The sequence below is a fragment of the Crassostrea angulata genome, chromosome 6 (genome assembly GCF_025612915.1).
Source record: "Crassostrea angulata isolate pt1a10 chromosome 6, ASM2561291v2, whole genome shotgun sequence".
Classification (NCBI taxonomy): domain Eukaryota; kingdom Metazoa; phylum Mollusca; class Bivalvia; order Ostreida; family Ostreidae; genus Magallana; species Magallana angulata.
Genome location: NC_069116.1, coordinates 59,762,412 through 59,787,721, shown reverse-complemented (window position 1 = coordinate 59,787,721; position 25,310 = coordinate 59,762,412). Strand labels below are relative to the sequence as shown.

General features: G+C 34.5%; 3 protein-coding genes across 13 annotated transcripts in view; 1 reads left to right on the top strand and 2 right to left on the bottom strand.

Annotated features, from left to right (window-relative positions):
• Positions 1–171: 171 nt before the first annotated feature.
• LOC128188024 (switch-associated protein 70-like) lies at positions 172–9,189 on the bottom strand. Of its 3 annotated transcripts, none has more exons than XM_052858787.1 (10): positions 8,113–8,426; positions 6,913–7,096; positions 4,868–5,428; positions 4,514–4,660; positions 4,144–4,255; positions 2,642–2,814; positions 2,475–2,537; positions 2,206–2,372; positions 1,728–1,926; positions 172–873 (listed from the first exon to the last, which is right to left on the bottom strand). In XM_052858787.1, the coding sequence occupies exons 2-10, from the start codon at positions 7,078–7,080 to the stop codon at positions 259–261; spliced, it is 2,205 nt and encodes a 734-aa protein (XP_052714747.1). In that variant the 5' UTR covers positions 7,081–7,096; positions 8,113–8,426; the 3' UTR covers positions 172–258. The 3 variants fall into 3 exon arrangements, with proteins under 3 accessions (XP_052714747.1, XP_052714745.1, XP_052714746.1); XM_052858785.1 differs by lacking the exon at positions 8,113–8,426 and adding an exon at positions 7,993–8,099; XM_052858786.1 differs by lacking the exon at positions 8,113–8,426 and adding an exon at positions 9,053–9,189 and having other exon boundaries at positions 223–873.
• LOC128188034 (electron transfer flavoprotein beta subunit lysine methyltransferase-like) lies at positions 7,103–9,856 on the top strand. 3 transcript variants are annotated; one of them, XM_052858811.1, is made up of 5 exons: positions 7,103–7,311; positions 7,415–7,468; positions 8,406–8,708; positions 9,119–9,249; positions 9,503–9,856. In XM_052858811.1, the coding sequence occupies exons 3-5, from the start codon at positions 8,437–8,439 to the stop codon at positions 9,838–9,840; spliced, it is 741 nt and encodes a 246-aa protein (XP_052714771.1). In that variant the 5' UTR covers positions 7,103–7,311; positions 7,415–7,468; positions 8,406–8,436; the 3' UTR covers positions 9,841–9,856. The 3 variants fall into 3 exon arrangements, with proteins under 3 accessions (XP_052714771.1, XP_052714769.1, XP_052714770.1); XM_052858809.1 differs by having other exon boundaries at positions 7,415–7,505; XM_052858810.1 differs by having other exon boundaries at positions 7,103–7,505.
• A 3,524-nt stretch (positions 9,857–13,380) lies between these two features.
• The window catches only part of LOC128188025 (uncharacterized), a 20,884-nt gene continuing 8,954 nt past the window's right edge, over positions 13,381–25,310 (bottom strand). For 5 of the 7 annotated variants that reach the window (XM_052858788.1, XM_052858789.1, XM_052858792.1 and 2 more), the window contains 10 exons: positions 25,060–25,164; positions 22,088–22,201; positions 21,927–21,995; positions 21,664–21,842; positions 21,062–21,154; positions 20,883–20,978; positions 20,711–20,749; positions 20,533–20,611; positions 16,340–16,475; positions 13,381–15,725 (listed from right to left, as the gene is read on the bottom strand). In XM_052858788.1, the coding sequence (XP_052714748.1) occupies positions 15,578–15,725; positions 16,340–16,475; positions 20,533–20,611; positions 20,711–20,749; positions 20,883–20,978; positions 21,062–21,154; positions 21,664–21,842; positions 21,927–21,995; positions 22,088–22,201; positions 25,060–25,164 (1,058 nt within the window). In that variant the 3' untranslated portion in view covers positions 13,381–15,577. The remainder of the gene's footprint in view (positions 15,726–16,339; positions 16,476–20,532; positions 20,612–20,710; positions 20,750–20,882; positions 20,979–21,061; positions 21,155–21,663; positions 21,843–21,926; positions 21,996–22,087; positions 22,202–25,059; positions 25,165–25,310) is intronic. The other 2 variants (XM_052858794.1, XM_052858793.1) reach the window with 2 other exon arrangements.

Here is a 25,310-nt window from a genome sequence, read left to right as displayed (position 1 = left end):
AAACTGCGGGATCTAAAGATGCATATTTAGTTATCAACTGGTATTTCAGCTGAACACATCGTAATTTATAATGTAATTACGATATATTCTGTTAATTTTCAAAGAATTTGTTGAGTGAAATTACAATGCAGATATAAATTAAATTCAATCTGACTGATTAGTAGTTATAATAATGTAAAGTTATATTCATTTTAGAAATAATTTAATGAAAATATATAATTTACTACAAAGACAATTTATATACACAGGTCCTCTTTGCTATTCAACGATTCGTAACTCTGTCTCCAGTGACGTATCTCCGGTCACGTGGTTTTCCAATGCCTTATTTTGTGAATCGGAGAGTCCCCTTCTTTTAGGTTTTTCAGGAATCTCAATATTCTTATCAACGTCATTACTGACGTCATCATTAAGTTTGTCGTCACTCGAACCATTGTCGTCTGCCGTTGGTTCCACCTCGCTCACCTTAACTTGGTTTTTAGGTTCAACGCGTTCTACCTCATCCACATCAACAGTTTTTTCTGATTTATTTTTTTCTACCCCATCTGCATCAACATGGTTTTCAGATCTAGTATTTTCTACCTCATCTATGCCAACATGGTTTTCCGATGTATATTTTTCTCCACTTTTTTCGGATACATTGTTTGTTTGTTCAGACCCACTCTCTTTTGTCTCTTCGTCAAGATGCTCTTTTCCCACACTTCTCTTCTTGAAGTCTTTGTCGCAGAACGCGCCCTCCCCGCGGTGAGTTATGAAGGGGTCATATTTAGGGAGCACCGGCCGAGCTAATCCTATGGTGGGCGTTTTCCACAGCTTCATTTTGGCCTCGGCGATGATGCGGTCTTTCTCGGCCCTCTCCAGTTTACTCGATGCTTCCTGTGTGAACAAAATGGGCACAGTTAATTTTAGTAACAATCAGAATGTTAAATTTTGATGTATTCTATATTTATGGCCTTTCAACAGGATACAACACAATTATACGAGTCATCCGCGTGTGAAGTATTCGATACTTGTTAAATCCGTGTGCACATGGTGAAAGACCTATATCATCATAGAAACAATATTATCTCTTTGTGGTTAATTAACAAATCTACCATAGAAAATTAGTATTCAGACACACAAATATGTCCCCAACCCATTTGGGAAATAGTTAACCCCACTGTTTAAAATATTCTACGACGTGACATTGTTTTCGAATAACATAAAATTATGTTAGAAAATATGAATTTTGGATAAGAATCTGACTGCAGAACTGGACGTAGCTCTACGGTCCGTCACACAGTGTCAACCCGAATCTCCGTAGAGCTAAAGTTCTGCAGCAAATAAGAAACACATGGCTTTCTATATTTCATTTCAGAATCTATGCATAATGAAACACACGCTTGACGTATTCAAACTCTGAAACTGCGGTCAAAAAGACGGTGGTTTCTCTATTGAACTTAGAAGTGAGACAAATATTAAGTCATTTCACAATTCATTAATAAAAACATGTTGTGACAAACATTTGTCATTAAAATTTCCATTTGAAATAAATAGTACATAGAACTAAATATACAAATCGTAAATATATAAAGGGAAGTTTCCACTAAATATCACCGCAAATCTTTATTTCTTTCCATTAAAGTATTTTCAGGCATAAAGGTAGTGGTTACATTTATCATACAGCACATCACTGCCCCGCCCCATATCACACCCCTGCCCCGCCCCCTACCACACCCCGCCCCACCCACCTGGAGCTCCGCGTTGGCCGCCTGTCTCTCCACCTCCAGCTGCTGTAGCCTGTCTTGGGCCTCCCTCAGGAGACTCTCCTGTTTCTCCCTCACCCCCTCCAGTCCCTCCCTCTCCTGTCGCTCCTGTCTCAGTAGTTCTTCCTGCTCGTGACGAAGTCTCTCCAGCTCCTCGCGTTTCTGGGACTCCTCTTCTAGCAGACTGTGGAGAAATATGGTGGTGTAATTATTGTTTACTTAATATACACCAAAAACTCGCATCTTCCTGGCCTTTCTCGGACACCTGCATTCATTGTCATTTAACTGTCGTTTAACTATACGTTTTTACTAGTATTATATTACACATAAATAAGCGTTAAAGCGCATAATACTGTGATAGCTTTGATTTTATAGTACACGTAAACGCATGTAATTGTAAATGCGCATATCTTCCCAGTCATTGGCCAAAATCATGAGTTTTTTGTGGTGTATGATTTCATACCTTGCCTGCAGTTGACGGACGATCTCCTCGTCACGTTTGGCTTGCCTCTCCTCCTCTAGGAGGCGCTGTAGTTCTCTCTTCACTTCCTCTAGCTCTCGCATACGACGCTTCTCAACTTCTCTCAGCGCCGCTTCCTTCAGCAGCCGAGATTCCAAATCCTCCCGCGCCTAGGATAGAGAGATAGTAACAGAAATTGATCTATAAAATTATATTACATTCAAATTTACTGTTGGTTAAAAACAGTGCCAGCACTGATCAAATGCACTTACAAGCTTCTCAGCCTCCAGGGCCTCGATCTGTTCTTGGAGACGCAGTTCATCCTGTCGATGGCGCTAGAAATCGAGATAATGCCTCAATTAATTTTTGCAGAATATATTATAGATACTTGAAAACAAGTAACTTGTACGATTTCCCGCGGAAATGACGTGGTGCGTACCTCGTTGTACTCCTCCTGTAGACGTCGGAGCGTTTCCTCGTCCTCCATCTTCTTCTGCACCTCTTCCTGTTCCCGTTTCTTCTTCTCCCGCCGTTTGGCCTGCCTCTGTTTGGACTGATGTTTGTGGTAGTGGAAATCCGGGTCCTCGCACTTACCGATGGCCAGGTTTAAAGCTACGACATCAGCAAACATATACTTTATTCTTTATTGGCTAAAGGAGCGATGTGGCTCATAGATAAACATATCACAGATATATGCTTACAATATAAAAATGAGGATTCTACATGATAACGGAATATATCAAATTGGCTAACTACATGTACTAGTACATGAATATATAAAGGATATATATATATATATGTACATGTATATATACATAAAACAAAATATAGTATATGGATTGTATAACATACTGTGGAATCATGACAATTCGTGGTGGCTCAATATTCGTGGTATTCGTGGGTAGCCTTACCCCACGAATTTACATCACGAAAACAAACTTTAAAAGAGTTAACTTTCTTACTGAAACTTGAAAACGAAAGCATCCACGAAAATACACCCCCACGAATGAAAAAAAAAACCAACAAACCACGAGACTGGACCCCATGAATTTAAATGATTCCACAGTATCAAATTCTCTCTCAGCTTCGTAGTTTTCAAAAATATTCTATAAATGGTAAAGACCTCGTTAGCTGTCAGAACCTATGTCAGTGCCTTTGGTATTCTTTGAAATACAATAAAACATGTTCATATCAAATTGATAAATATTGACAGTTTCTGAATATATGAAATTATCAGAATCAAACAACTATATACATTTGAAAAAGGAGGGGTTTTTGTAGTAGTAAGGTTTTATGTATTTTTCTCGAATATTCAAAATTGCAGGGCAAAACAAGACGAAATTTGCCTTTGATCTCCTATTGAGAATTACACAATGTGCATTTACAGTCACTTCTAGACCGAATTGTCCGATTTTTACCTTCCGTTTTCAGCGTTTAATGAATGAGCTGAAATTCTATATTTAAAATGATCCTTTATGCGACAACTGTTTCAAAACCGTTTCAAAAGATATTTTTGTAAACACAATTTATCAGCTATTTCCTTATAAACAATACATTTCGAAGAATTTTCAAAAACACTATACGTTAACCATGTAGTATAAACGCGTCCGTAAGGCGATGTTTAACTGGTAGAACAAAGTATTCAACAAATGCTTTTTTATATTTAACTGTTCATTATTCTTTACAATAGAAGATTATGAATTCTGAAACTGCCAAAACAAAGCTGTAGAATTTTCCCTGTAAATCTTAATCAGATATTAGGTAATTTCTGTTTATATTTTTTAGGCTATGCATACTGTATATGAGCACATCCTCACAAACAAAGGGAATCAATTAGAATCCAAATTTTCTAATAATTGGCAAACAACCTTTACGTAAACAACGATCATACCCCCCCCCCCCCAACACTTCAGTGATTTAATTTGTAGAGCGTGCACTGACCTGAGACCCACTCGGCGCGTGTTCGACTGTCGGCGGCGCTACACTCGTACGGCTTGGAGCTGGTGTGGATGATGAAGCGGTTGGGCTTGGTTCCACCCTTGTCCGATACAACCTACAGATCACAGATACATGTAGGTAGGTCAAACACAGCCATCATTTATGCAACAGGGATTTCGTAATTTAACTTAACATGTTAACTTATCGCTACTAAAAATAAAGTAGGAGAATAAAATAAAAGAGCGCCCAATCTCATAAAGATTGTTATTGAACTGGTCTAAGATAATGACAATGTTGGTCAACACCATCAGCCCCCCTCCCCCCCCCCCGCCCCCGCCCCGTGGGTCCGTTGTGCCGGGTCACCCAGCCTCACCTCTATCCTGCAGTCCTTTACGATGTTAATACAGCCCTTCAGTTCCTTCTCTTGCATGTTCGTGTAGTACTTAAGGCAGTTCTTCCTCAGGACAAACCAGCGGTCCTTCCAATGTTTCACCTGGTAACCCCTCTTACAGAGCATGCCCTGTTCAAAGATAAATAAGGCTGAGATCAGCAAATACAAAGCCGCTGTTTCTCTCACTAAAAACATAATACTTGGTCACTTTCATAAACATACATAAATAACATATTTATAAACGAAAAGAAATTTACTCAAATACTAGTAATATTTATTTGATTTTTAAAATTAATTACTTGACATTTTATGTACAATACAATAGTTAGTATGTACCTTTTGAAAAATATCGTTGATATAAAGCTCAAAGACTTTGGTAAGGTAATATTCGAAATCGCTATCTCCTAATTGGGAACCGAATAGACCAATGAACATATCCTTAAACTCGACAAATCTTAAATTCCCTGAGGCCGCTTCTAATTCTTGGATCTTGTCTTCGAGTACTGTCAGACCGGATATTGACACAAAAGACCGGAACAAGATGGCCATTTCCTCTCGGTCGATTTCCGGGGGTCCACTTGGAACACCGTTTTCATTGTCTTCAGACAACAAAATAAAAATCATCCACATTTTGAAAAGATTTTGTTCACTTGTTTTGTAGAGATTGAACTCCGATTTTGTGAAGTGATGGTCATGATAGATATTCCAACACAGCCGGTACAGTTCATACGGGTCCTCCACACTGTCGGTAGGGGGCGCATTTCTGATGACTTGTAAAAGTTCATGGTCGATGATATCACAAAATAGAGGAAAGTCTATGTTTGTTCGCCCTTCAATATTCAGAAGCTCTTCTGATTTTTGAAATCCCAAAACTCTCCCAAGACTTGATATCAATACCTGAAATATTGATATCAATTATTAAAACAAAAATGTCAGTGGCAGACTTTCTTCATGCAATTGTCATTTAAAGTTAATTTTAAATTTTCTGTGTTACTGTAAAAACAAATTAAAACGCCTTTTTGCTCCAACAAGACGAATTCGATTAAATCTCAAAATTGGAGATGTTTCTCACAAATCAAAATGCATATTTTAATGTATTTGTATTATGTTTTTAACATTGAAACTATTTACACTTTATTCTATAAAAAATTACACACATTATTAATTAGCAATTTTATAGAATGTGACCCAATTATTATATAGGATGTTATCAACAACGCTCAAATGTCTCACAAAACATGCAGGGTTTTTTAAGCCAAATCGTGGATCGGCTCTTTATTTTTGAAGTGGTTGACATGGTGATTGTATCCGTGTAGCCGTGCTTCAGATTATGTCACTGTCCGAGGACTACTCTAATCTTAATCTTGACAACATTTCCTGTTTTCAATGGCTGCACATTTAATATCACAGGTGGGTTTTATTTCTCAACAGACTGTGAATTTCCTCAAAAATAAGGAAATTAAACATGTCATATAAAAATTCGCTGACAAAGATAGGGATTTATAGTTCAGAGGATATTTTATCAAGTAGTCAAGTTATGAGGCTAATACCCAATCTTAATAGTATTTTGATTTTGTATAATACCCGCTTTTTTGAATTTGAACAAGCCCCGACAAAAATTATCACATCAGAATACTCTAATAACTATGTATTCCTTATTCATTAAATATGAATAGTCAGTGCGGAATAAACATATCTTACAATTAGAATCTTTGCAGTTTAATGATATTCCACTACCCATGTCAAGACACATTTTGATGCAAAGAAGACTGACCGAGTAGAATGGCCGAGTGTCCGATGAACCAATACAATCGAGTTCACATGAAACGTCTTTGTATACATTATAATTCTAGCATCAATAAGAAAGTAACAAACCTATGTAACAGCATCACTCCTGTAAAAATATTCAGAATTTAACACCACAACCATTAAACCCATTACCTGGAGCAAGTCTATGTTCAACATCATCCGAGTAATGTCCTGTAGAACCGAGAACGACTGTTTAACAACAATAACATTACCTGAAGCACCGAATTTGAGTAACTCCGGTAACATCCTCCATCTTAATTAGAGTCTAGACTGTTCAACTCTTATATTACCTATAGAAAGTACACAGTGACTATGTAACTCACTCGTCAAGCTGCCTGTAGAATCGAGTGCACCTTTGTAACTCATCCTTTTTAACCCAAAATCGAGAACGACCTACATCACTTGTAGATTTGTAACTTATCCATTCTGACTCGAGTCAGAACGAATGCGACCTACAAACCTGTAGAACCGAGTAAACCTGTTACCTGTGTAACTCATCCTCACAGAACCGAGTACGACTTGCATTACCCGTAGAATCGAGTACACCTGTATGTCTGTACAGTACTGTTTACCTTCAGTGTGGATATGTGCGCGGTGCCGTCGTGCGAGTCCACCAGTGTGTTGAAGGTGTACCATAGCAGCTTGTTGACCTCTGTGGCGGATCTAAGTACAAACTCTCCCACCATTTTGTCGCTTGAAGCTAATGATAGATGCTTAGTGAGTCTTTTGTTTTTCAACATTTTGTCTGACAGCCCCCTGGAAAACAAAAAACGAGAAATTGTTTTCATAACACAAAAGATTATGTTTGACATGATTTCTTTATCATTTTTCAAAGCTGTATAATTATTGATCCGCCTCTTCATAATAAACATTGGAGTAACTTCCCTTGGCTCTGCTCGAACATGTGCTCTCTTCTAACAGAACTGTGTATTTTCTATCAATCGCGAAGAAAGGTCACATCCTTCACAAAGGTACAGAAGTTACGTGTATTGGATTCTTAATCAACGAACTGTTTCTAATCTAAACCTCGTAACAAACGAACTTTTATCTTTTGTCACACAGGTAACACCACAGGTAACACCAAGCATTAACCAGCTGTTAACGGTTACTTATTTAGGCGGATCAAAGGTATAAATTCCTGGTGGATTAAAGTTACTCAATAAAGGTAATCTCATAACTCGAAATAATAAACAAAGGAACCGTCTGACAGCAGGCGAATAATTGACATAGACATGGGCGTGCTTATACATGACGTACATAGTAAATAAATATATCTGATTACATAGACCTGTAAATATATTCACTTTATAATACTGCCGTAAGAGTTCCTTCTAAGCTACTGATACAAAAAATTAGATGACAATTTTAACTGAGCTGACAACACTTCAAAATTAGAAGTACTCACGGGCGTTAAATGGACACACAGTTAAAACGATTTCCACTAGTAAACTAAGTATCCGTTCATGAGTATTTCCTGTTTGGGTCCTTACAATAGAAGCCAGTCAACACTCGCTGGTAAAATAAAACCTTATCTGTTTATGAACTTCCTCTTTCCCACCTAATGCCGACTGTAAGCTGTATAACCCCACCTGGTTAATTCGACCTCCGAATCACAGTGTCGCCATTTTTTACCATTCACTTTTAAACCTTACCTTTGTGAGATGAAATTAAGCATGGCGTAGTGTGTCTAATTCGCAAGCCAGCCGTTAAGAAAGATTTATTAAAAGGCACCGTAACATCAAGTCACTGGTCCGACGAACGCAAATACTTACCGGGCGGATGTTACAACAAGGCTTACGACATCTTGTTATTTTGAATCATCGAAAAGTTTATCCACTAAAAATATCTGTATTTTCACACAATCAAGTCCGTACCACGATGTCATTGAATGCGTCAAAGCAGACGCACGCGCTATTTATTAATGGCCCCAGGTGATGGAATCCCGCCACACTGTCAAACATCGCTGCATCTATTTACGACTATAATTTATTTGTTAAAAGGTTATTTCTCCGTACAGTTCTCGATTCAGGTCATGGCCCATTCAATCTTTTTTATTTTATTTCAGATGATGTTTCCATTTCAAGTATAGGTACGAAATGCCGATAGTTTTTACACCTTTACTCTTGAGGTGCTCGTCGGTGGAACTTAATTCCGCCCGAAGATGGTTCTGTTCAGTTTCAAGTAACTCTGAGCAGCTAAGACAGCTCATTCGAACACACACGGAAGTCACGAGAGATCACATGACACCGGAGATCCAGCTTCACCTAATTACCCCGAGATGTAGCCTCTGGTCAGCCAAAGGAGATGACGCACCTTTTACTGACCCCTTCTGGGCATTTTATTGGCCCGGAGGACAGGTGCTATCCAGGTATAAATGACTATCGATGTTTGTCTAACACAGTCAGGTAAATTTTCCTCAATACTGTCACCTTACCTTCCTCCTTATTATATACCTCACCAATAGGACATATCAAAAAGTGTTCAACATTATCAAAGCCGAACCAGGAAGTAGAACACATCAGAACATTGCTCCAATTTCGATAACATGCAATTTCTAATACATGTGTTCTATACAAATACCAATCATACATTCATGTACGAAAAAAAATACTAGTTAAACATCAATTTTGATTTGTAAGCAGATATTAGTAACACAAATATTGTTCACTTTGATTGGAGTCTATAGATTACGATCTCGCCTTACTTACGTACCATGTTGAGCGAGAGCAGCCCCTTCATGCTGTGTAGATGAGTAATCCGGAGTCTCGTGATTTATAGGTTCGTCCTGGACAGACCACGATTGTTTCACAACAAGAAGGTCCTTGACGTTGGGAGTGGATGTGGGGCTTCCGCTATCGCCAGCAAGCTGTCGGGGGCGCACACTGTCTGCGCTAACGATACAGACCCGGGTACATATATTAAATGCATCTAAATTATACTTCCTCATCTAACATAATTTTTCGTTGAATCCATAAAAATCTTGATTGGGTAATTGTCGAGGGTCAATATTTCCCGCTATCATATTGACATATGTTTTATGACAGCCGATGATAACACTTTAAACTATTTTTGAACTTTAAATGATTCCGCGATTTATTCATCTTTTTTCATAAAGTGTCGGTATGAAGTTGACTTACAAGATATAATTTTTTTTTATTTCAGTGGCCTTGGAGGCAATCAAAATGAACTGTGAACTGAACGGAGTCTACTTAGATACGTCATCTGATGACGTCATCGGTAGCAAAATTGGTGCCTGGGACGTTGTATTTTTGGGTGACATGTTCTATGACTCGGATTTCGCGGACTTATTCAGCCAATGGCTCCCCCGGCTGTCACGGAGCGGTGTGAATATATATGTGGGGGACCCCGGTCGTCTGCCGTTGGTCAATCATCCATTGAAAAGGAATCTGGTCAGCCTCTTCCGGTGTCCACTTCCGGAAAACTGTCTCCGAGAGAACAGTGGGATGTCTACGGGCACCGTGTGGAAATACACCGGATAGTTCACACAGTGAAATACACCGATAGTACACACGGTGAAATACACCGGATAGTTCACACAGTGAAATACACCGGATAGTAAACACAGTGAAATACACCGGATAGTATACACAGTGAAGTACACTGGATAGTACACACAGTGAAATACACCGGATAGTACACACAGTGAAATACACCGGCTAGTACACACAGTAAAATACACCGGATAGTACACACAGTAAAATACACCGGATAGTACACACAGTAAAATACACCGGATAGTACACACAGTGAAATACATGTACACCGGATTGTACATACAGTGAAATACACCGGATAGTACACATAGTAAAATACACTACATACACAATGAGCTTAAAGAAGCCGGTTGGTGGTTATATGCGATTCTCCTTAAGGAATGGTTGTATATTTTTGACAAAATATACATCATTTTGTAATAAAAATGACCAATATCTGTTACACTTTCCCATGATATTTACGAAACACTTTAACTTCACAAAGATATCTCCTCTGAAACGCCCCTTTTATCTTGTCATGTTTAAGATAAAAAGACTACGTGGATTTTACATTGCAAAAACAAACCCCAAAACACGAAAGTACCCAAATAACACCGTTGAAAAATTGTGTGAGGTGTCCCGAGTACTTTCAAATGCAGAAATTCTATACATGCATTCATTTAATCTATAACGTGAACGATGACAACGACAGGGATAGGGCGATCTAAGTCCCAATTGTAAATTAGTACAATAAAAAATAGGTTCAAAACAAATCGATTTTTTTTTGGTTACGTTCTTTGCACAATAATACTTAAACAACGAGTTCACTGCTAAATCTACAGACGTCGTCAGCCAGGTCCACCCGTCCTTGGTCGTTTCGACTCCTATTCTGGAACGTCCTCAAGGTGGTGAGTCAGCAATGAGTGGCCAAATCATTGCCCATCTGTAGATGGCATCCAGCTCTGCACTGTTATTCTCCACCATAACCAGCTTGATGACTCCTCCGCTGTTGTTGATAGTCTCTGTATGCCTGCTTTTCTTTCTTTCCCCTTAATTCCCAGAGCTGTCATTGATCTCCATGTAGACTGGGATGGGAATCCTCTCCAGATAATCTCCACTGGGAAACCCATGCACTCCATCCCTTGCTGCGGATGTCGTCTGCCAGATCTTGATACTTTAATTTCTTCCTCAGGTAGGCCTCCTCGTATCTATCTTCCAATGGGACAGTAAGCTCCACCCTTATTACCTTTTTGCCTTCCTGGGACCATAATACGATGTCAGGGCAGAGATTGGTGTGGATAACGTCTGGAAATACCAGCCGTCGTCCGAGGTCTACCAGCATATCCCATGATGAATCCAAGATTGACTTCTGTCTGAAGGTTTCTTGACTTGTTGGATCACCTTCCTTTACTGTCTTTCTGATGCCCTCTCTTCTTCTTCCGTTCCTTCTCTATGGTGTCAGCTAGCTCTCTGAGTACTTGGTCATGTGTCCGTCTGTACCTGTCCTGTGTCAAAGAGACATTACATGATGATAAGATGCGTTCCAGAGTACACCTCTTTCCACATAGATCGCAGTTCATATTTTCTGTCAGGCCCCACTTGTGTAGGTTGGTTGGCGATGACAGCAGATCATGCACTGATCCTAAACGGAACTGGATACGTCGTGGTTCCCTCCTCCAGATCTCTCCCCGATTCAGCTTCCACTCTGTTGTTGTCCATCTCGTTCATGCACCTTGGCTTCCCATTTCTGTTGCTCTTGCCTTTCTTAGCTCTTCTTCCATTTGGCGGATCTCTGCCTGAACCATCCCACGTTTCTCCGTGTTTTTGTTTTTCATCCAGCTTTCTCTGTGACTCCTTCCTAGCCCCTTTCTCCCCTCTACTACTATGTCATTTCTATCTGCATGCTTCAGCCTGCTTTATGCCTGGTGAACCGGAGCACTGTCTAACCACTTCCTTCCAGCTTTTATTTTTATCTTCGCTTTTTGGATCCTTTCATCCTTCGAATCTCTTAACGAACTAGACGGGCTTTGGCAACTTTGAATTTGCCATGAGAAAATCATGAACTACTCTCCTCCTCCCTTTTCAATTCTATTTCAAAATCTAAAAAAATCTAGGCTAGACTCGCACTTTTTTATTTTCATTTTTTGTGTTTTTGATTTTATATGCATAATATTTCAAAGATTAAAATATAACTTACATGTATACTATTACGTATGTAATTTGATTGCTGTATCCAAAGTTTGTTTTAATTATTTCCTCGGATAATATTTTACAATATGAATTGTATATACAAGTACACACTTTCGTCTATCTACATTATTACAAAAATCATTTCGAATTTTATCATCTATGGATATATTCAACGCTAAAAATCTATACTTATAAATTAAGGCATTTTGCAAATAAACTACAAAATGCATATGCAAGCACCAGAGTACTTGCTTACACCTTTCGGCCAGATACTTTGAATCTGACAACTTTGGTTTAAAGCTGCTTGGTCCGATTTTATATAAAATTTTATGCACGCTTTTAAACGATGGCCATGCTTAGTATATGTATAATAATAGACATTGCAGTAGTTTTACCCGTCCAATACATATGGGATAAAAGTGTGAAAATACGTACAAAATTTGCTAACAAAACAAACGACATTAAAAGGTACCGCGTTATTTCGCCTCATGTTAAATTTCACCCCTGACGAGGAGACGGATATGGTTGTATTACGACTTTGACATCGCTTTAAATAAAGGTCGAAATGATCAGACAAATTACAAATAAACATGTGTACGTTTTGTTCGTTAATATTTCCAAAGTCTGCTATCTTTACCATCGATGCATAGCATGCGGGTTGAATAACCCCAATCATTCGGGGGACGAAACCAAGCGGTTTCCTTTTTTAAACATTCCCGTGATGCATTTTGGTTTGTTTTTTCGTTTGCCCAAAGAGAAATTATTTTTATTTACTTTGAATATTTCTAACTTTGAAAGGAGACTGATTCTGCTGGTGTAAATAGGACAAAGCCCATAACTTTCTAAGATAAATGATTTGTATGGAAAAAAGTTTGATAATGTAATTACAAAAAAATCGGACCAAGCAGCTTTAAAATATGCACACAGATGGATAATAATGCATAACCTAGCGTGTTTTAATTTCATACTTTTTATACCACGACAGATTATTTGTAAACATTAATATGTAAACATTAATGAACAGATCATTGTATTCTACGTCTATAAGTTTAATGAGGATGCCCCCCCCCCCCCCCCAATCCAGATTGTTTTTCAAAACGGTCTTTTATCTAAAATTCTTATTTCTTATTTGGGAGAGTATAATACAAATTATATTGAAAATGGACCAAAAGAACCAAATTTAGAAAGACATCTAGATACACTGAATACCCATTCACTGATTTGAAATAAATACATTAAACAAATTTATTTTTTCAGTCAGCTGCAACAAACAGGATTACCGCCACAGTACACGCAGTCTCCCTAGACGACAAGAGTGGAGAAATTATATGTATTAACAACACTGACAAGAACAGCTTTGCTAAAGAATAGATTTTTAATTTGTGAATTTATTCTTATGTTCAAAAACATTTTATAAAATTCGTATCCTTACGTTTTTAACAAAAACAGTTCTAATATACAAGTGCATACAATTTACAATGTAACAAGTTGTCTCTTAAAATTTGAAATTATAAGTCAATTCGTCACATATGCTATAGTTTACATATAACTCATTTACCAATTTACTTGTGCACTATTTGTAAAAGGAAGATAAAATCAGTGAGAAAGAAATGAAAGATTGAAATTCTTGAAAATACTATCTTCTAAGTCTAATAAATATAATTAGTGTGTCATAATAATACGTTACATATTTTTTGCAAGTGCCAATATTTTAAAACATTGTAACAATACTATTAGAATTCACATGAAATTTATACTGAAATGCTTCTTATAAGTATTTATACAATATAATAAGTGTGGTATATGATAGTGTAACAAGCTTAAACTTCAATTAAAATAAAACATGTATTTGTACTTTTTTTTTCTTTAAAGAATGGTAACGTAAAATTATGTAATGGTCGTAAGAAATTTTGATATATATGCTTTCAGGGAAATCCCTGCGCCGTGATATCTGTAATTCCGGGGTGAATAAATTTATCTTGATGCAAATAATCATCATTTTTTTTCCTGACTATCTTGGTATATGCCATAATATTAAAGAGAAGTAACCAAAAGCTTACCTGTATTTATCAGATTATAAATAACATAATAATAATAAGATATTCCAAAGTACAACGGTTTTTTATAATATATATTAGATTTCATTTGCGATTAAACATATTTTCAGTAGCTTCTTTAAAAATTAAAATATAGTCTAGATAATGTTTAGTGGATTTTAATTCTTATAACACTGTGAATATTTTACACTTACTATATAGTAAATAAATCTCACACTGAAATTTCATTTCGTCATATAACAAACAACAATTAATACAGACAAGAAACAGACTAATTGTCATATCGGACGTATTCAGCAATCCAATGGTTGTTGGTCTGAATATGGTATAAAGCACGCCAGTGTTTCAATGTTCTTTGCACCTTAAAATATAAACTAAACAGGGGCTGCGTTATTAATATGTACAAACTACCGTATAGGCTATATCCGGTATGATAGACAGTGTTCACAAGTTTCACATTATTCAACCCTTTGCAATAATATTTGTATCATATACCAATTAATAGAGCAGTTCCATACTACTGTCTTTTATTAATTTTCAATCTAAAGTTGAAAATGATTACATGACAAATTAGTCATGTAATCATTTTCAACATTAGATTGAAAGTTAATAAAAGACACTACATAAAATACTTTTTATAATCAACAATTCAGTTTTTGAAAAACTTTCCAGATAGCCTGAAGTCTGCAACAAGCGAGACAAATTTTAAGCAAAGTATGAGAAACAAAAGTCCAGAAATTTTTGATAAAATAAAATCAAAATTATACAACTATGGACAAACATCCATTCCGTTGCCAACTTTAAAAGTTCTAGAGTAATCATAATACAGATTGTTTAATCGTAATTAAACCGATTCAGTTAAATGTTTTATATGTGCTTTCTCACAGGAAGTTTGTGTTCATTTTTTTAATGTCTTTGTTATAATTCTGCCAAAAGCTCTTTAATTGAATACATGAACGATTTTTGAAATAACAATAGATGCTAAGTTTGTATTATTTGGCTATTGTTGCTTATCCTTTGAAGAAAATGTGTTAATTTTTTAACAATGCGTTCAAAATTTTAAATAAAAAAGTTTAGTGATTTTAGAATGACTGTACAAAATGTAACACTATATGCTACTCGTGACATAAAATACATGTGCACTGAACACAGACGATTGCTGAGCGTACAAATATAAAATGCTGAGTCTATTACATTTCATTTTTTCACACTACTGCATTTTGCATTCGGTAATGGCTTTGATATTAATATAAAAGGTATTCGAAATTTAAACTGCAAACACATACAATTGATAAATCTATCCCTTGATCTTTCATTGAAAAAAACTAATGTAGGCTATGTTGCCTATTGTTCAGTCCATTTTAATTGTACGTATAGTTACTTAATATGTGTATTATAAAAAAAACTATACATAATGATTGTACTTAAACAAATTTCAAACTTCTGTATACACATTGCACAATATGCACCCAGTCTCGTCACCTGTAGCACCACTGTCATTGAATCACCCTTCGCTTTCTAATCAATTCTGCAGGATAAAGCTCGCCAGAGTCGGAAGTTATCTTTATATCATAAGCCTCGTGTTTAGAAGTGTCTTCAATATTTGATATTCCCCGAGTTTCTGTCCTCGGAATTATCCTGCAACTGAACAAAACAACCACTTATAAGTACTAAATTCAAGAAACTATGTCACTCATCAGTAAGTCATGACCAACATTTTCAAAAACTTTAATTTATCTATTAGTATGTTTTGATAAAGCTTTCACTCATTACATAAACGTATTACTTTGTGCATACACATGTGTATAAATTATAGCTACATGTACAGTGTTGGATTTAAAAGTTTTGGATTCGAGAAACACATAAGCAAAGATCTAAATGAACATTGACAAATGTGACGTAGAAATAATGTTACTATAATCAGTTAATGATTATTATTAACCAAAAACAAAATAAAACTGTAAAGTTCAATATATTAAGTTGTTTACATAAATACTAAAATAAATCTACATATACTGTGAACAAAGTGATCAATATTTTTTGTTAAGCTGTACAGTGTAACAAGTGCTGATAATGTACAAAGAACTTAATATGCTTATCAGGTCTCATCCATAAAAACGCAACTTTAAACTTTACCAAAAAGAATAGTTATAATTTATGGGAATGCCAAATCACGAAATAAAGTGCTTTAGAGTGTTTAAAAAGTGTAGTATATTGAGTTAAAATCGTAATATTGATGTTATATAAAACAAACTTACATTCTCCATTTGCCGTCTAAATGGAGTTTAAGTACTTTGGATCTTGATGTCTTTAGCTCTGTCAGATAGATATTGATGATTTTGTTATCAGGATCTGACAACGTTAGGATGTTTGTCCCAGTATTTATTTCCCATTCTGCAGTATAGAAATGCGGTAGTTAGTTAATATATTGGTTTTTCTTTTTAGACGTAACTGAATAGGTTTCATAAAAAATAATCTTTTATCCTACTAAATATCAGCTGAAAATGAAACACTTTTTTAAAAAGTTATTTTTCTGTTTTCAGCTCACCTGAATCGAAGGTTCAAGTGAGCTTTTCTGATCACCCGTTGTCCGTCCGTCCGTCTGTCCGTCAGTAAACTTTTCATATTTTTTATTTTCATATTTTTTAATTTCTTCTCCAAAATCACTGGGCCAAATTTTAATCAAATTTGGTATAAAGCATCCTTAAGGGAAGGGGATTGACCCTCGGACTAAAACTGGGACCCCAGGTGGGGGTTCAAAGTTTAACATAGAAATACTTAGGCAAAATGTTTTAAAATTTTCTTCCCAAGAACAACTGCACCAGAAATGCCAATATTTACACCAAAGCTTGTTTATGTAATGAAGATTCTAAATTGTAAAAATCGTGACCCTCGGACCAAAATTGTTGCCCCATGCGGGGGTTCAAAGTTTAACATAGAAATACTTAGAAAGAATGTTTTAAAATTTTCTTCTCGAGAACCACTACACCAGAAATACCAATATTTACCCAAAAGCTAGTATATATAACAAAAATATGGTGGCCCCGGACAAAGATTGGGTCCAAGATGGGGTTCAAATATATAGAAAAAATATCTAAACTTCTTAAGAAATACAATGCTTCAATTTGTGAAATTACTATGCAAGCATCCTTAAATAATGTAGATTCTAAATCAATAAAGCTGTGACCACCTGACTACTACTGGTGCCCCAAGACGGGTTCAAAGTTAACCAAAGAAACATGTATTATGGAGAGTGTTTTAAAATTTTCTTTTCAATTATGTTCTCTTTCGCTTCGCTCAGCCGAACATAAATTATTTAAAGTTCATAATCGTATAAATAAACGAAACAAACGCATAATGAAGGAGGTGACAACATTAGCCAAATTTATTATCGTATTTATATACAAGTAAATTTAGTTTAATCATGAAACAGCCAGCCCCGAATATAAAATATCCACCGCAAAAAGTACTGCATCCTAAAAAGATATTCTTGCCGAAATCAGGACATCGAGATCAGCTAACTTTTAAAAAACGAGAAAGAAGAAAAACATCAGCAAGTTGTCGAATGGCAATAGAGCCTGGGTCCTGGGTGTAGAATTATAACCAAGATAAAGATCTTATATCTCTTCGTCATGCAAGCAAAGCTCGTGCCATGTTTTTGTTAAAATAAGTTAAATATACCATAAACAGTTCTTAAACAGATTTTTTTTCTATCTGCTAATTAGTTTTTAACATAAATAAACAATTCTTAGCAATTGTCACATTCATTTTAGTTCTAAACCTGGAACATTCTAAATGTTAAAAAAGAAGACTTTAACTGAAGTTTGTTTATTATTGAGAATCGTAAGCTCTTTATCTCACTTAAAACTCGACGACTGACGCTCAGATTTTGATTGCCTATTAGAATTTTATAACTGAAGCATTGTTTACATTAAAACTGGAAAAATAAATTTGATTAAATTTATTGTTTCTAAAAGCTAATCGAAAGTAAGTCGTTTCAAATATTTTAGAGAAAACCATGGGATATCGCGTAGAAATCTAATTTGGGGCTGCACTCAGAGTCACACTATAGTCTCGAAAACAATATGGCTAAGAAAACAATTACGAAACTTTGAAATTTATCACTTTAAATTTGGATCAGGGAAACAGTGAAATTTTGTTTAGAGTTAATCAAACTTATCAGCTTGACGGAGGAACCAAACTGATTTTTTCCATTTCCGTGCCCTCTGTGCATGCAATTTTCATATTTTGTGTAAACTAACAAATCATATATTACAACACCCTAATCAAAGAAACCTTTGAATCGGCTTTCTGTTATTTTTTTTATTATTTATTACTCGTGTGGTTTAACTTTGCTCACTTTGGATTATATATATATATATATATATATATATATATATATATATATATATATATATATATATATATATATATATATATATATAAGCATCATCTTAAAAGCATATCTCATCTTATAACCGTGTATCTTTTGATCCGACACTATAGATAACGAGTGTTGTTGATTTGTTAGTGCTTCTTATATATATATATATATATATATATATATATATATATATATATATATATATATATATATATATATATATATATATCAGGCTTGGGGCTAATTACATTGTAAAGTAATGCATTACATTACTATTACTTCATGAATTTGGGCATCAAATTACCATTACCATTACTTAATTAATGCAACACATGAGTTAAGTAATGTATTACCATTACTTTGTGAAAAAGGTTTTTAAAAAGGAAAGCTTAAGAGATTAGCAAATGTTTCAAATATAAAACATAGTTTCACATATTTACATGCAGGTCCATGATACTATCAGGTTCAAATTACATGGATTAAACAAGATAACTGTTGCACTTTTTCATATTGTGTGAGAGAGAGAGAGGGTTATTATTTTCAAATGGGTTATAATAATGGAATTGCCCGGCAAATCTATACCATCGTCGTAGATGAGGAACCGAGAAAAACAAGACTGTCCGAACTTAAAATATTTCTTACCAGACAAAAATATCCTACACAACTCATCGAATCCGCAATATATAAGGCAAAAGAAACACCAATTGCAGAACTTAGATCAGTTAAACAACATGAGGAAAGCAACAACACAAAAAGTCCTTTATTTCTCACCAACAACGCGAGAAATCATAACATGTTAAAATCAGCCAAACAGTTTTTCCCCATTCTACAACAATCAGAAAACTTACAAGAACTGATCCAGCTTAATGATATACTTCACAGCAGACGTCAACTTCCAAATCTGAAGAACATTCTTACCAAAGCCAAATTCGGTAAAACCCACGATAAACCAACTGTATCTAAATGTGAGGATCCACGGTGCGGGACTTGTCCTTTTCTTCAAACCGGCCCATCCATATTTTTCAAGAACGGCATGCATTTTAATGTTAATTCAACAATGAATTGCAAATCAAAACACCTGATTTACTGCATGACGTACCCTACTTGTGGTGACAACTATATAGGACAAACTGGAACCAAACTCGCAAAATCGCTAGAAATCGCGTCCACAAACAGCAAATTTGATACCCTTCTGTGAGGAACACACCATGCAGCGGCCATTTCAATATGTGTGGAAAGGGATTGTTTTATACTTTCCCTTTTTATAAAGTTTAAAGAAAACAATAAATAATTGCGTAAAGCTAATGAAAATCATTTTGTTTTACTTTTAAACCAAAGTTAAATTCTTAATATTATGCATTTTTATCATCTAAGTTTAAGGGGGCTGGGGGTGGCTGCCATTTTAGACAATATCGATCTCCTTTGAAAGAAGAGCTCCATATAAAAATAATAGAAAATGATAAAATTTTATATTAAAATATATGAAAGTTTTCTTTATCAAAAAGTAGTTGATAGCTTCAGAAATCGCATATAAAATTTTCAAATAAATCTGATGGTTTTATATTATATTATATTTCGACCCCCAGCCTCCTTAATATATTTTCAACTGTACAGACATGTATATAATTTTGTACAAGAGACACTGGACTTTTATCATCATAATTGTGTTGACTCATTAATTTATTATACATTGTTTAATTTTTTGATGTTACTATGATTAGACATTATAATAACGTATTCAACACTTATATATGTATATATAACAGAAAGCCGATTCAAAACTCTACGGGCTTCATTGTAATCTTCAAGAGTTTTGAACCGGTTCAAAACTCCTGAAGATTACAATGAAACCGGTAAAGTTTTGAATCGGCTTTCTATTATTTTCTATTATTTATAACTTGTGTGGATTAACTTTACTCATTTTGGATTTTATATATATATATATACTTTTATAAATAAAATAGAGACTGAATAATCAAACTTAAACGATAACAAAAAAACAACAAAACGAAGCATTTAGAATCAGAATTAAATAAAATTCTGAATTCTCTCAACCCTAACACTTGCCTCGACCTAGCTGTTGATATATCTCTGCTCGCGGATGGTCATCACCACGAATAATTTTGCCTTGTGCCAAGTAGTGTTTCTGAAAACAAAAACGTAGAGGATAGATTGCGGTTGTCATTACTTTGGTAAAGTAGTTGAAATAAGATACGTTTAGTAGCTTTGTGAATAAACGACTTACTGTAACTTTGTGTATGGTTTCCATTTCTGAGATATATTTCTACAATAGAAATCTAAGCATTAAAAAACATTAAAAGAAAAGAGGTACCAGTAAACATTACATAGATCCGGGTATTTTTTATTTGAATACTCTATTTAATTAAAGATTGTTTTTAAAAAAGTAAAACGATAACCTGGTGTAGATAATAATCGGCCAGTACTGGATAAGCATTGTCCATAGATGCAATGTCCAGCACATAACCCTTATGTTCTGGTCGAAATATGTTGTCCTATCAATCAAAGAAAAAATAATGGGGATGATCATTGATAATTGCAGTATTAAATATAAAGATAACTAAGTTATGTTAGTTACCAATTGATTTGGGTTGTCGCTCAATGAAACGAAGACCATTGACGACTTGCCATCTTTCAAGAATTGATCAATTGCTTCCTTTAATTCTTCCATCTTGTATTCAAAAATAGAAATAAAAATTCATTGATACATAATTAGGAAAAAGGTTTATTTTAAGAAGCATGTTCCACTTTTAACTCTTTTAAAGAGTTATCTTTCCGTGATTAAAAAAATATATTTTCTCATTAAAACATCAGCGGTAAATGATTTATATTTTACGTCTTCCCTAATTTATAGGTTTCTTATATATATATATATATATATATATATATATATATATATATATATATATATATATATATATATATATATAGACGATTTCTATTTTGTGGTCACCAAGACGACTGGATGTCAATTTATGCATTTATTTAAAACAATGTTTGATTTTGCCCGGCGGTACTTCCAGTCGTCATCAAAAGCGTTGTAAAATATATTCTTATATATTTCCTTTGATATTTATATAGGAGTTAGAGATTTATTTAGGTTCGAAAGGTTGTCGTTTTATATCAAATACCTTGAATATATTATCATGTAAATTTTTCATTAGATGTAATATTATTCACCTTTTTTTCGTATGTCTTCGAGAATTTTTGACATTCATCTTTTGGACTTGACACATTTCCACTTAAAAAATCGTTGTGCAATTCTGTTGGAAGGCTGTCTGTAACCATAACGCAATCTGTATTCGTCGAAAGATTATTGTTGTCCAGATTCAATGTAGAACAGATCTTCTCCTTAAACTCTAAAAAAAAAAGATAAACATAAATTATAAGAAAGACTACTTAAGATGAATAAAAAGGGGGGAAATCTTCCTGTCGATACCAACCTTCTACATATCTTTTGCAAGAAATCAAAGCGGTAGCAAGCGGTGTACAACCTTCGAATTTTATTTTGTCTAAAAAAGAAATGATAAAGTTCAAATTTGAAAATAATTATAAGAAATATACTTGAAGAAAAAACGACAATACTTTATCTTTAACACCATACCTAATGATGTTGCATCGAATCTTTCTAGCAAAGTTAATTTTTCCAATAAATTTGGACCACCCCCAAAATGGATGACCGCGATTGCCGTTGAATCAGTACCCTGGTTTGAATACTCTGTCAATGTCATGATAAACATTTTGTTAGACATATAATTAAACATGAAAATCATAGATCATAGAATACAATTCAGTATTTTTTACTTAATTCTTTCTCAATCAATGACAATAAATGACAAAGAATTACATAGAGGCTATATGTGTTCATTTATTCTACAAGAGGGGTACCACGCAATGCTTGCAATTGATTGTTAAAAAATGATGTCTTACCAAATTACAAAAAAGTACGTCTCAAATTTTCGTTTCTATTATTTTTGTACAATTGGTTTTAAATGAACATACCAATTCATAAATGAAAGGGGAGGAATCTATAATTTTTTCATTAACAATTACGTAATTTCTTTTTAACCTGAGATAATCACAGGAACCAAAACAATTTCCCTACGTAAATTTATAAAGGGAAATGTTGACATCTTCTCTCTATTCTCTAAATACTTCTCACAATTTTAAAGCTCATCTGAGACGTTTAGCTCAACTGGGCTTTTCTGATCACTTTTTGGCGGGTGTCCGTCCATCGGTCTAGCTGTAAACTTTAACATTTTCGACTTTTTCTCCCCAAAAAGATCAAGTTCAACCAAACTTGGAAAAAAATATCATCATATTTTTCAAAATCCATCTTTTCAAAAACTATTTAAACCTTGGAGTATTAATCTTTACTACTATATTAAAATAATAGACTCAAATTTTTGGGCTTTAATGCCGATAAATCGGAAGAGTACTTTGCCAAATGTATTGTTTGTTTTTTCTATTTGCAAATAAATATACATACAATGCGCATAAATTGTTTTTACAAAGCATTGGTAGTCGGCTGCAATAACAAAGAGAGAGAGAGAGAGAGAGAGAGAGAGAGAAATTTTGACAGACAGTCTTTACTACACTATTTGCATAAATATACATCAAAAGTTTTTCATAAAGTAACAAATATTATACTTCATATTCAAATAAACTTAAAGTGAAAGAAGGGGTATATCTTAGACTTTAAAATTCGTTCCGTTATAACAAGATACTGGCGAATTGTATCGGGGAATGGTTTTTATCTTAACGCGTTACATTTACATGTATCTCATTATTACGAGTGACAACACATAAACATTATTTCGAGATACAAGACACTATCAAACACATTTTTGTTTATTGGCTAAGAAAGAGAAGACTCGGTTTAGTTCATCAATTAAACTTGCATTGACGATTATCCCCTCTACAAACTACTGGGTATGCAAGTGCATCACCCAGAATTAATGATGAAACCAAAATTATGGCAAGTTTACTCCATTGATAGGCATTATAACCATGCTGAAGTTAGTAGCCACATACAGCAGCCATTAGGTCAGTACAAGTTAACGGTCAATGAGGAACATCATCAAAATACTGAGAGTATTTGAACAGAAAATATATTTTATTTTATCATCGACATACTTCATTCAATGATGACTTATGCATCAATAATTTGTACGAGCATTGCTAACTTCGGAGGCAGTTAAGATCGCCTGGATAAGAGATATAAATGCGTTTTGTGATCAAAATTAAGGGAGATATAAACCTCTTGGAACCACCTGGTGGTACAGTCTGAATTTGAGACTTAGAAATATTATCCCTATAGGTCTTCTACACAGCTCTGTAATTCGTTTAGTTTATATTTTTGAAGAAAAGGGAGACAACGGCCCACCATTTACCACAAAATTGTTTTAAAAAGAATGACAAAGTTTCTAGAGAGCTAAATGGACCCATTTAGATGTGAAAGAGGCCCTCTGACACTCGTTATAAATATTCAGAAAGTTCCTCCACTTAACCACAGTGTTTCTAAGTTATTCTATTTCATTTTTTAAGAATCCCTTTAGAAGAGCTTTTTTCCAATGATGCTGTGCGCAAAAACTTGATTAAATTGTCTAGCGGTTCTAGAGAATTGAAATGTCCAGGGGTTATATAGAATATGTCAAAAAGAAAAAGAAAAAAATACGGACGGTAACATAAAAAATAAATTAAGATGTCAGAATATATCACCCGTGCTTCCATCTCGGATAGCTAATAAAAACACTGGGCGAGTTTGATTGAATTAACTCTAGGGTTATGTTACTGCATGCCCAGAGGCAAGACTCTATGAATGTGAATAAAACGTCAAATATTGCATTAGTGTACTGTTAAAAATTGCGAATAACTTTGGTTTTCTTCTGTCATCATAGGCCAACAGTCTTACTTTTGGATCTAAACTTTACATAAGTAGATACTTACTATTTCAAGTATTAACTCTTATGTAAAAAAAAAACACCTCATTTTGTAATTATCTTGTAAAATTTCCCTGTCGTTGAGAACTAAAAAGACCCCCCCCCCCCCCCTGTCCAAACCTGAATATTATTTAAAACTGAAATACATATTTCAATGATATCATTCTTGTGAGTAACTAAGAATTAATTAAAAAGGAACTAAGAAAAATCAATGTCGCGTTTATTCTGTAAAGTTTAACATTTCCAATAATCCAGCATTTAAAAATGCTTTAATTTTTTTCTCCATTCATCTTTAATTTTACTTGAAATCTTGAAAAAAAATCAGTTAAATAAAGATTTTAGTATTTCCTACTCTGTGTGTTAAATTAATTCAATATATTGAAAAATTCAATTTTTTATATGTCAAACTCACAATTGCTCATCGTTTTCCGCCATTTTGAAACTCTTGTGCTCTCATTGAAAACAGGGGCAAACTTTTGTAACACGGGTTCAACACTAGTGTCGTAAAATATGTTTTATTGACAACTTTAGCAACCCGAGATACTCGTGTTGTTCGATCAAACACACCCACTGACTTTAATCAGAGACTATGATTGCACATGTTTCGTTAATGAAATCTTGAGTTGACATTTACCAATGAACTGTTTGGCAAATTTGATTGCTGTGTTGTCCTTGTTTTTTATGGTCATACTCTTTGAATTATCGAACAGTAGGACAATGTATCTAAAAACAACGTTTTCTGTAAAAGAAATGAACTTATTAAGACAATAAAATATTATATATATTTAGAAGTATATCGAACTGTAATTTCAATTAAAAATCATTTTCCTGTCAAATTTTGCTTCTTTAACTAAGAAATAACAATCAGTCAAACACGAACAGTAA

What these genes read in the sequence shown, in the direction of transcription:
- LOC128188024 (XM_052858785.1), bottom strand. Translation starts at nt 8,015, where the DNA reads ATGCTTAATTTCATCTCACAAAG. An exon ending in CGCACATATCCACACTGAAG is followed by an intron (nt 5,429 to 6,912) that starts GTAAACAGTACT and finishes TCAATATTTCAG; the next exon opens with GTATTGATATCAAGTCTTGG. An exon ending in CGGCCAACGCGGAGCTCCAG is followed by an intron (nt 874 to 1,727) that starts GTGGGTGGGGCG and finishes TTGTTCACACAG; the next exon opens with GAAGCATCGAGTAAACTGGA.
- LOC128188034 (XM_052858811.1), top strand. Translation starts at nt 8,437, where the DNA reads ATGCCGATAGTTTTTACACCTTTACTCTTGAGGTGCTCGTCGGTGGAA. An exon ending in GGAGGACAGGTGCTATCCAG is followed by an intron (nt 8,709 to 9,118) that starts GTATAAATGACT and finishes CGTGATTTATAG; the next exon opens with GTTCGTCCTGGACAGACCAC. An exon ending in CGCTAACGATACAGACCCGG is followed by an intron (nt 9,250 to 9,502) that starts GTACATATATTA and finishes TTTTTATTTCAG; the next exon opens with TGGCCTTGGAGGCAATCAAA.